Source organism: Cariama cristata, unplaced genomic scaffold (genome assembly GCF_000690535.1).
Source record: "Cariama cristata isolate BGI_N322 unplaced genomic scaffold, ASM69053v1 scaffold16184, whole genome shotgun sequence".
Lineage (NCBI taxonomy): Eukaryota > Metazoa > Chordata > Aves > Cariamiformes > Cariamidae > Cariama > Cariama cristata.
The window spans coordinates 20,875-32,911 of record NW_009611381.1 but is presented as its reverse complement, the minus strand read 5'-3'; the positions used below and the strand labels follow the sequence as shown (position 1 = coordinate 32,911).

Here is a 12,037-nt window from a genome sequence, read left to right as displayed (position 1 = left end):
TTATGGGAACATCATCCTTCAGTTAAAAAATGAAGCCTTGTCTTGTTAAATTCCAAGCAAATGAAAAATCTCATTTCATTAATCCTTACTATTTGCATCTTTCCCCATAAATAAGATTATAGTACATAATTTACAGTTAAGAGGAAAATACCTTAAACTTCCATGAGACTGTTTGAAAATCCAATACCTGAACTACCTAGTACACAGCTTAACAAGCTGCTCAGTCTACACCCATATTAGGCCTAATGAAGGATGAAATGACAGAAGTAGGACTATTGCATTTAGATCAAAAAGCTGCTCCACAAATCATGACACTCCAGTCCCACTATTTTAGCCCACAGTAATCAATATTACAAAGCATTCTTGAAAAATCTTGGGGAAGGGCAGGCAAACACAAAAGTTAGCGTTTTGATGGAAAAACCTGATTTTTAAGTTTTGCAAAAAGCAAAGGCACTACATCTTAAACTTATATATTAAATAAAGTCTGTAACTTGGCCAGCCAAGTTACAACATATACCTTTCATCTACCTTTGCAGCCGACTTACTAAGCGTGTTGTAGCATGTCTTGGCCAGCTTATGTGACAAAACAGCCACTTTCTCTTAATCATTAAAGGAGATATACAGCTACAATACTTCACCAAGCTCATCTGAACATAGTTTATTTTTAACCATACCATGAGAGTTCAAGTTATAGGATAAACTGGAGTTTCTGGGTATAGGCCTTGCTTTAATAAGTGGTCAATCAGACATTAAAATAATTCAACTACTATGTCATCATTTTGACAGCCAGCTTGTATACCAATTTTAAAAGACATTCTACATCTTTTATAAATCTAATTAAAGAAGTGTCAGATCTGAAACTCAGTAGCCTTATTTTACTGTTTTACAAGAGGAAAATATTTCAGCTTTGTAAGTTATTTCATATTTGGAGGTTCTAATTGCAGCAATATCATAATTATATAAATCTCATGAAGGTTATCACTACCGTAATCACAGCACTCCTACAGATGCAGCAGCCTTCAAGAGCAATGGCACTAAGCACGTCAGCAAACAAGTCCCTGTCTCATTCGAATGATCTGTAGTAAAGCAGCTTGGACATCTTCATCCATGTGACCCTAGAGCAAGCAAACAGTTAAGAAAAATCAAAAATCCCTTAAGTGTCAACCATCCATCACTAACATTAGGAGATTCTTCAAAATTACCTAAAAGTCTTAACTCATTGCTGTATTTTCACCACTCTCTGGGAAAATCTGAAATATTTCAGGAATCTTGTTATTTTTTTCTCATGAGAGAAAGAAGAGTCTGCCTCTGACACAGCAGTTCCCTTCATGAAAATATGATGTGGGAAAAAATACTTTTCCTATCTTCTAGACTCCACAGCCTGCTGCATTTAGTAATGGTCCCTCTTATGCATGCTTAGTATCTGAAGTCATAAGACTTGAATTAGTTCATCAGCTCTTTGTTCAGCGAGAGTCACTGGATAAGTCTGCATGAAGTTTCCAACTTCTACTTGACTTCTCTCCAGCATTACCTGGGACAATGCAGAATTAATAACATGCTCACATCACCAGACACCACCACCCTTCAAAGCAGGTTACTGTTATATTGTAGTTACATGCAGACAAATGGTAATAAGAAGATGGCACAGTAAGACCACAGCTGTGGTATGTGTTTGGTTTTTTATTTGATCAGTACATTCTAAGTTAAAACTCCCAACATGAAAGCAGGTACTTGATACTAGTTTCAAGTTTGAGGTCTTCCAGTATGGGAGTTAGAAATATATCTCAAGAATCTCTTACACTGAAATGACAGAGTAAAACAATCTGAACTTGGGACTATCATACCTGTACAGCACTAAGAAGATGTGTCCGATAAACTGAAACTACCTCTTGATGCTGCCTTTTAGCATCCTATAAAAAAAAAGACAGGAAGAGGATGTGAAGTCATCAAATTTTTAACATCTACTCTTGCCTATTTCCAACTTTGTGGGCTTGGTTTTGTGTACTTATAGACTAGCCAAGGCAGAATGTCAAGGTTAACATTAGCTATATCCCCTCCATTAATCAAAAAAAAAGTCACTGCTTCACTTTTTTTATCGCTTACTTGCAGCAAAACAATTTTGCTGAAAAAAGGCTATCAGAGAGGCTGATCTAGCGAGTCAGCCCAGGTGCTAAGACAAAAAACTTGTTTCATCAACAGCATTATTTATTTGTTTAAAACTACCCAATTTAAGAATGCTTTGCCTTATAAGGGTCAACCTTGCAAATACTATTAAAGATGTATCCTACTTCTGTACAGATTTACAAATAACTAGCTTCGCTCATATACCTAGCTTTAATTAGGAGCTTTATTGAAGTCCCAGAGGCCACAAACATGTTTGTGCATAAAATCACAGCACTTACTATGAAGTGTTCCCCTTTACTGTTAGTACTCAAAGATAAGCAACACACTTCATGATGGTTGCAGACAAGGGAACACAAAGTCAAAGCCATGAAGAAAAGACCACCTCATGGTTGGTGTTTCTTGCAAGAAAATATTAATGTGGAACTTGCATACAGAAATGGCCTTGGGATGAACTACAGCAGCATGTATCATAAACACAAATTTTTTCTGAATTGTTTGTGTCCTTTTTATCTGGAAAAGTTCCCAGATCTTGCAACTCTAATGTGCAGAAGGAAGCAGAAAAGTTTACAGAGAAGTGGGGGAGAATACTCTACTTTTGAAGTTTAAGCGACCACATATGTACTTCCTTATTTGGTACAAGAAAATAAGCAACACTACTGCATTTCAGACAATACCTTGCATGATTACTTACAGCTAGCTGCTGCTGCAGTGTTTTCACTTGGTTCTGGAGCATTTCAACCTGCTGGTTCTGCCTCTTTGAGGGAATCCCAGTGGTGTACGTAAGTTGAGACAAGCCATTAAGAGCTTGTTTTAACCGCTCTACATCATTAAGCAGCTCTGTTATCTTTAAAAAAAAAAAAGCACACAAAGCCCACATTTAAGGATGTCTCACTTACCAAAAACTAATACTCTTTAACATTCTTTCAAGTCTGATGAAGACTAGCAAGCATTGAAGGGTTTTTGTCCCAGCTTGCCATCACACTGGCTAAGCAACTTCGCAAAGACAGAGGACTTCCTTTTCATGACATGCTATCACTGGTTCAAATTCTGCTTCCTAGCATTGAGATCTGTAAGGTATGGACCCTGGAGGTCAGTCAGTGACATAAATGACTTATGCTCTAAAGATCTTCTAGGTCTAATTTCTAAAAAGAACAATGAACCATCAGAAGGCAAGCCAGAAATGATAAACATATACAGCTCCAAAGGAAGAAAGAGCTTATACCCCAGAAGTCTGAAGCTCAGCTTGGAAGGTTTAATAGAGTTTAAATACTACATATGATGCCTGAAAGATATGAGGAACTAGAAAAACTCCATATAATGCTACCAAAACCCGGCCTTCATCTTAGCAGATCTGGGCCAGGTCTGAGTACGTAACGCTCAGTACACAGAGTCGTGCCTCAATACCTAAATAGCTGTATTTGAAGTCCAGCTCCTTACTGCTACACTGAAAATGCCACAAGCATTAACTGACACATCCCACCTTGTTATCCTTGGCTTCCACCTGCTTTGCAGATTCCTGTATTCTCTTCTGCAAGTCAATAATTGTTGTCAACGATTTATCACACCTTTCTTTCTGGTCTTTGATTTCTTGCTCAATACTGCAACTCCGTAACTGAAGCAACTCCTTTTCATCCTTTAAAGAAAGCTCACTCTTTTTAGCTTGCAAAGCCTCCTCACATGCTTCCTCGTACTTTTTATTCATATTGGACAAATTTTCAGCTATGCTATTAATCTGGGCCTCCAGAGTACTTTTCATGGATGTGTATTCTGACATGTCAATCACTTCTTTGCTCTCCAGGTCTGTTAAAGCTTGTTGAGTAAGCTGAATCTCAGACTGTAACTTCAAGATTTCCTCATTTTGAACTTGATTTTCTTCTTCTTTTTCTTTCAAGGTGTTTTTGATTGCTACGATTTCTTGTTCTAGCATTTCCTTCATTTTTGTATATTCTACTAAAGGTATCGAAGATTTTTTTAGACCTGACAATTCTTGCTGTAGTTCTCCTACTTTTAGTGTTTCTTTGTCATAACATTCCTTCTTACTTCTCAGGGCTTCCTTTAGATCCTCTATCGTGTGACCAAGAGCCTTCTTCAAGGCTTCAATTTGTTCTACTGAAAGATGACTAGCCTGCATACTCATGGGTTGCTTGGTACTTTCTTGTAGCTCATCTTTCTCTTCTTTCTCACCTGTGTATTTCTGCAGCAATTCCCTCAACTGCTTATTCAACTCCTCCATTTTGCTTGCAAACATTTTTTCCATTTCACGGGATTTCTCAGCAAGTATATAGTTCTGCTGCAGGTCATTCTGGATGGACAAAATGCCATTTTTGAGCTTTTCATTCTCCTGCTTGCACTTCTTGTTTTCCTCCTCGCTTTCTCTGCATTTCTGTGCCTGCTCCTGCAACTGTGCTTTTAATTCTTTTACTGTGGCTTCAAAGCTTTGTTCTCTGTCTTCAAAGGAGGCAACCGGGGCATATTTTGACTTAATGCATTCTTGAATTGTGTCAAGTTCCTTCTTTTGGGCTTCAATTTCTGCGTGTAACTGTAAAATTTCTTCTTGACCTCTCTTATATTCAGCCGTAATCGCAATATTATTCTCACGAAGTCCTTGCATGCCTTTATTTAAGGTAGTCACTGTAGTTTCATGATCTTTTAAACTTATATACTCAGTTTGTAATTGATTCTGTAAGAGTTTCACCTTATTTTTCAAAGTTCCATTTTCTTCATTTACCCTCATGAATTCTTGCTTTCTTTCTTCAATTTTTTCCTTCAGATCTGACAGCTCCCTATTAGTCTTTTCTAGTGTGTTATTCAAGACTGTTTTAACCTCTTCATGCGTGGTAGCCAACACATACTGATCTCTGAGAGTCTCTCTTACGACTGCATTTTCAGAGACTAGTTTGCACACTTTTGCTTGTTCATCATCATATTTTTTCTGAAGCTCAGCAAGCTGCTTCTCAAGTTCAATACCATTAGATTTTATAGCTTCCACTTCTTTTTTGTGCTGCTCTGGAGACAGGTACACAGCTTGGAAGTGGCTAATGTTCTCACTTAAGTTGTTGTTCTCTGCCAGCAACTTTTCAGTTTCTGCTTTGCTTTCACTGTACTTCTTTGTTATTTCAAAAAGCTTTTTGGTCAGGTCACCAACAGTCAGATCATTTGTTTTCTTCAATTCTTCGTGAATTTTTAAAGGCACATTCTGGCTTTTAATTTCAGTTTTTAGCATCTGGATTTGCTGCTTAAGCATCTTGTTATCAATCTGCAAGCTTTCAAGTTCCTTCTGCAGAGTCTGATTCTTCTGTGATAATTCAGAAATTGTCTTCCCAAGTTCCTCATTTTTTTTCTCAAACCCACTCCTCATTTGTTCGTGGTCTTCTGGCTTTACATGCTGAGCAAGTTTAGCTTTCTGACTTTCAGATTCCCTCTTTAAAAGCAGAACCTCTGCCTGCAGTTTTTCATGCTTTCCTTCCATCTCTGCTAACTTCCTTGCTTTCTCATTCACTTCATTTGACAACAAACTCTTCATGTTTTCAAATTTCTCTGAAGTTACAGAGTGGGCTAACTTCACTGCTGTTTCTTTAAGCTGCCCTTCTAACTCCATGACATTTCTTCCCCTTTTATCTCGCTCCATCTCCAACTTGACAAGTTCCTTCTGCAACCTCTTGTTTTCCTCCACTAGCCTTCCTTCATCTCTCTTAAATTCTGCCACCAGCAATTCATTCTGCTTAATCTGGTTCCTTAGTTTTCCCACTTCAGCAGAGGCTCCTTCATACTTCGTTTTCATTTCTTTCAACTGATCCTTCAGCTCCTCTGTTAGCTTGCTGTTTCCCGAAGCAGCTTCATGAGTCAGGTGATCTTTCAGAGCAAGAAAGTGGGTCTGCATTTGCTTAACTTTGCCTTCAGAGTCAAACATTCTTTTCTGTACATCTTTTAAGGCATCTTCCAGTTGTTTTATCTGTCCATCAGATTCTGCCTTGGTTCTTTCACACTCTGATGCCAAAGCTTTACATTCAGATACCTTGTGAGACAGCTCTCTCTGCAATTTGCTAACTTCTTCTTTTGCGGCACTATAGCAGGCCCTCATGTTGTCGAGTTCTTTCTTTAAAGTTTCCTTCTCTGAACTGGATGATTGGTTAGGCAGGGAGAGCTCCAGGGGTCTCAGCATAGACCTAGACTGAAGATAAATTGGCACAAAACGGATACATGTTTACAAGTTTAACAAGTCACACACATACAAATTGTCATATACATCAGCATATGTTTAAGACAGTTATATGAGCATAAAATTTGTCCACGAGTTTTTCTTTCTTCCTTAGAAACACTAATCTATTCTTGCCCATATTACAGAACACATGTATTTCAGCTTTGAACAGCTAAAACCTTGAATATAGCTCTACGTTATTGTCTCCCAACCATCAGACCCTACTGACGCTAAAGTGCAGGTATAGTATATTAATTTCATTTCCCTTATTATGTTATTCATATTTAACCACTCATCTGCTAGAAGTAGTTTAATTTAAGGGACTTCCCCTGTCCCTCAAGCATGTGAAAATTATTTTTAAAGGAATCAGAATAGACTATATCATAGTTAACAGAACCTTCTCTGAAAAAGACTTAGGAACGGTCATTTAATTTACTGTCCAGTAAAAGATCTCTCAAAATAAAAACCCAAACAACAGTTTTGCCATCCTGCCACGTGGTCTTCACTACCAACCTCTGCTTCACTACCAGCCATCATGGCTATTACATGGCACAGGCTAGCTCCAGTGATCTCATTCACGCTCCAAGGACCACAAAGCAGTATGCAGCTTCCAGACATGACTAGCTTAAAGGCACTTAATGCCTGCTTGGAACATGGTTTGGCGTTTTCGGTTGGTTGGCTTTTCATGCCCACTCCCCCCGCCTTTTTTTTTTAAAAAAAAGAATTGCACATCAACTCATTTTAAACTTCAACTAAGAATAAAAAAAATTCTAGGACCATTGGGATAAGGTTATGTACAACATGGTAGAAGAGACTGGATTTTTCTGTTACCAGCAGAACACACAAAATACATGTATCAGTGAAATCTGGCAAGAAAGCAGAGGATGTACAGATTTATTTCTAGCCATCACTCTCTTCTGGAAGCATTATAGCCGAAATACTCAAGTGTAAGAACAGCTTGTCAGTTAGGAACAATCCCTATCATATATGACTCATTGTAAGGGTCTGATGGACCTTGTTTATAACTGAACTGTTGCTTTAAAAGGTAGCTAGCTACCAAACATTGTCAGGAAATTATTGTACAGCTGGCAGGAAAATAAAGTCTTCTGAATTTTAGCTGAACTTAAAGTTGAAAAAAATTACGGAGATGAAAAAAATCAACTGCACTTTATACTGACTGTTGATTCAGTTTTAAGAATGCTCATTACAGACGGCTCAGCATCCAACAATTTCACAGCCTTTAAAGCTATGTCACATATGTAACTGTAGAGGGCACCAGCAGTTAAAAATAAACATAGCAAAGCAAGTAGTATTGAAAATTTTGTATTCAGAAGCAATATTTAATATACATACGTTTATAAGTATAGTTAGCTTTCCCAAGCATAACAATCTTGGAATTCTCGCAAGTGATAAAATATTTATTACCTGTGATTCCACAGCAAACGCTTGGCCTTGTTTAAGTAGTAAATCTTCTTTTCCTAGATTTTCAAAGCAAACAGCATCTAGTGACTATTTAAAAACAGTGACACATAATCACAAGAACTATGATTTTCCTTCCTAATTTTATTCTGTTCAATGGGACTGTGCTAGGCTGTGGGTTGGTGTTGAAGCACTTGGTATTAAAACAACTCCTCCTTAATTTAAGTTTGGAAAAATTCCTCCTAATGAAAAAAAAATACCCTTACTATGCCAGGCTAGGTAAATTGTTCTGCAAAACAGTCATAAAAGCCACCGTGAGCTAGCCCCGTGTCTGCACATGAACACACCAGGGAAAAGCATCCCCTCACACTCCAAATAAACGATCCTTGCTGACAGGTAGCCAAAGAACTCTCACAATAGCTCATGACAGGTTAAGCCACATTTTAAGTCACACAAGTGCAAGACAGGCCTGTAACCAAGTCGGATGCAAAAGACTTCAGTTTCTGGAAATGGAATCATTTCTAATAGAAGTGTAAGCTGAGGTCTAGTGTTTAAAGTCACTTTCAAACCGGCCTACACTCAAGTTTTCAGGATGACCATAGTTATCTTGTCATAAGCAAGACATGAGTGTTGTTAAAGATACAAAAAACAGAAAGGGTAGCTCAATTTGGAGCCCAGATCTCGCTCAGCTTGTTTTTCATGTTATTAGAAGACATAGCAGAGTTACAATGCACATTTCACAGTCCCTCTAAGCGAGACCAATCAATACTGCCCTAGCACTCACGTTCACGTACAAACACAACTGCACCCAGCTGACTGTATCCTGAGGTTTGAAGCGTGGACACGCACATTATGCATGGCTATAGTTAAGACCAACAAAAGGAAGAGATGGCAGAAAAAAACCCACCCTTTGTCTATGTATTCTAACACTGCATCATGCACAGCAAGTTTTAAGAATTAAAGATACTTACTATTACCCAAATTACTTCCAGATCCCACAAAGTCAACCTAAAAGCAAACAGCAGGAAACACAAAAGTAAAGCTGAAAATTCATTTCAAATTTTTTACTGTATGTTAAGCTAGGTATTAAAGGGCACGGAAAGCTTTTATGAAGAGATAACCATTTAAGACTTTCAACAATTTAAACCGCTTAAGTATTTACTACTGTAAATATCAATTGCTATAATACATTTCAAATCAATTAACATACTTCATAATATTTGAGTTTAGCTTTGAGAGCTTCAATAGTTCTTAAGCTTTCTTCCTGCTGTTTTTCCTTGGTAGTTAGGATTTTCTTCAAGTCATCTTTCTGAAAGAGAAAGAGTGCCAAATAGCCAAAGCCACAAGAATGGCCAGATTTATAACATCTCAAGCAACTTTTTTAAAAGTTCAGGGAGCACTTCAACCAGGATCAGCACTGAAAGATTCCCTAAATTTTTGATTCTGAAGTTCTTTCACAACACTGCTCCTCTACAAGAGAGGTCTTGAAGAACGAGTCAAGGGAATAATGAACCAACATAATTTGCTATTGTTTAATTTATTCACATTTATTAGTCTTGCATTACTGAAAGTCACTAGAGATAAGTCTACTTTAAAGGTGCCATAGGGAGTACGTATATTATTTGTAGTAACAGAAATGCTGTGCAGCTGTATAAACTCAGTAGGTATCAGTAGATATTTCATTTAGAAATTCTAGATAGCTTTTCTTTTCTCTATAGCCTTAAATACTGTTATTTAAATGCAATAGTTGCTTCCCCTATTTCACAGTTCTATTACACTTTAACGCGATATATCATACCTCATTTTCAAGATCATCTGCAAACATTTGCTCCTGCAAAAATAACAAAAAAATTCCCCCACAAATCATTTTTTCAATAATGTTTAAGGGGCTTATACACAGTTCATTAGTTGACCAGTCTACCCCAGTTTCTAATACTACATGCTTCTGACTGTTCCCCTTTCACTTACCATCTAACATCTGGCAAGAGAAATACAGATAAACAGAAGTTAAGGATGTCTGACAAGCCAATGTCTCTTGACACGCATAGTATGAAACTGGAATTTCTTTTCAATTATCTAGATTATACGCTATTGAGGCAGAAGAGTACTGTTTTTCAGTAGAAGTTTGCTGATTTTGGAAAGTGAGTATTAAGGAGTTTGCTTGTGGGGTTGGTTTGATTGTTTTATAAAGGCAATGCTTAAGAGAGAAGTTCAGACAAGCCAATGATTCCAAGAAGAAATATTCTTTCTATCCATGTGTTACATTTAGAGGAAGCTGCATACACTTTTTAAATGTGCTTCTACAACAACACAGTGAAGGAACAAATGTGAGTCTCCACAAATGGGAAAAAAAATTTCCTGTTTTTATTTTCTTCCTCAATTATACTGTCATATTCAGACCTCTACGACGGAAAATTTTTTAAAAACAGGGTTTCAAGTTTGGGTGAGAATCTCTATTGAAAACCTTTGTTCCTGTTTTTGCCAATTGAAGATTTTTCTCTGTGTTTCCATCTGCAGTAACAGGTGGAAAATAAGCATGGCTATGATAAAGTACTGACAGACAACACCTACATTTAATTGTGCAGATGAAGTTTACTCTCCAAATTACAACATGCTAGAACACCTCATGGCTCATGTTACATTGCAAGTATAGCCATAAATGTTATTGCTCAAATTTACGAGTATCAGTGAATGATGTTGTAACAGGTCTCCTCACATTTTGAATATTATTACAAGACCAAAGGCTTCCGCAGCAAAAGAAAATGGCAGTGACGCAGAAATCATTCACAGGAAAGCAGTGAAGACAGCATTCTAATTACACATGCTTTCCTTTCTACTACTACCAGCCTTCACTGGCAGCATCAGGTGGTTATTACAGCTTTCCAGTCAAGTTATTCCAATACTAGGTTTACCTCATTCAATTGTAGTTGTAGCCCACTGATTCTATCCAGCAACATCCTTTGCTCTTCTTGCACTTCTCTCATTCGATCTTTCAAATCTTGATTTTCTAACTCCAATTCCTTAAAAGTAAAAATAAAATCAAAAAAAACACAAGCCACACTACACATACACATTGAGAAAACTAAAGACTCTGAACCAACAGTTTAACAGTCACTAAGGACACGAAGCCTTGCCTAATGAATCCCCTAATGATTTTGTGGCCTTACTCCAGGTCTGTTTCATTCTGAAGGTTTACGTAAGTGCAAGCTCCAGAGCCTTCAAGCTTTACAGCTCTAGATAGCTCATTGTCATATAAGTGTACATGCAGGTTTTGAATGTATGAGCAGCGTAAGATTACATTCAATGCTGACAGCACTCAAGAGGCTGCTTATGAGCTGTCTGTTAACAAGTAAAAATAACTAATGTTAAAACAGTTCCTGAAACCCAACTGCTGCAGCCAAAGGTGTAATGAAAAAGCCTCATCAGCATGAAGTATAGCAACCTTTAAGTGTGCTAACCGTTCCAAGCAGCCACAAAAATCACCCTAGTAACATATAATAAATCCAACACATGAAAATGATAGGTCTTGCACCATCAGTCCAGTGCTCACATGCAGACAATAAAGCATGTTCAACTCTTGCCTGATAATCGCCGCCTTAACTTTGGTAACTACTTTAGCTCAAACCAGAGAAGTTGCATTTAGAGATCTTTATCCTTTTATTACAAAGCATTTCAGAATTCAGGCCTCAATTTCTCAGTGGTTTGTTTCCCATAGCTTAAAACGTTGTTTACCTTTTTGAAAACTGTAATGACATAGTAATGAGATGAAAAAATTAATACTGGTTAGTAGAACAATTATGACATAGGTTATTTTTAGTAAGACACTTAGACACACATCTCTTGAGAATGTTAAAAAATAAATCTTCATGTTTTGTAACTGTAATTTTACTGCAGGCAAAAGCAGTAGACAGAAGGTTAAAATATAGGAAAAAGTTAGACACGAAGAGACTTACAACTATTTATTACACAAACCAGTTTTTTTTTCCCCTCTTGAAGTTTACAGTTTATCTGCATAATTGTCACATTACACAGTCATGCAATTAAGTTTTAAGTAAACAGCAATATATATCACCTTTCTTAATGGAATCGCTAATGCTTACTTTACAAGCACGTCTTGTCTTTAGTATTTCCGATTCATTATGCGTATGGGAATACATAAGTCATAGAAATCCTTCTCGCTTACCTGAGCATTATGTTCCTTCTGATACAGCTTGACATTCACATCCTCCTGCGCATGCAGCCGATTCCACTTCTGTGACATACTAGTAATCTGTTATTGCAACAGTAAAGTATTAA

At 37.3% G+C, this 12,037-nt stretch overlaps 1 protein-coding gene across 1 annotated transcript in view; it reads right to left on the bottom strand.

Annotated features, from left to right (window-relative positions):
- Positions 1–643: 643 nt before the first annotated feature.
- UACA (uveal autoantigen with coiled-coil domains and ankyrin repeats) overlaps positions 644–12,037 on the bottom strand; it is a 21,421-nt gene continuing 10,027 nt past the window's right edge. The window contains exons 10-19 of the mRNA XM_009698243.1: positions 11,925–11,990; positions 10,654–10,761; positions 9,540–9,572; positions 8,952–9,050; positions 8,713–8,749; positions 7,738–7,800; positions 3,605–6,318; positions 2,816–2,968; positions 1,845–1,910; positions 644–1,115 (exon numbers count right to left, since the gene is read on the bottom strand). Coding sequence (XP_009696545.1) covers positions 1,044–1,115; positions 1,845–1,910; positions 2,816–2,968; positions 3,605–6,318; positions 7,738–7,800; positions 8,713–8,749; positions 8,952–9,050; positions 9,540–9,572; positions 10,654–10,761; positions 11,925–11,990 — 3,411 coding nt within the window. The 3' untranslated portion in view covers positions 644–1,043. The remainder of the gene's footprint in view (positions 1,116–1,844; positions 1,911–2,815; positions 2,969–3,604; positions 6,319–7,737; positions 7,801–8,712; positions 8,750–8,951; positions 9,051–9,539; positions 9,573–10,653; positions 10,762–11,924; positions 11,991–12,037) is intronic.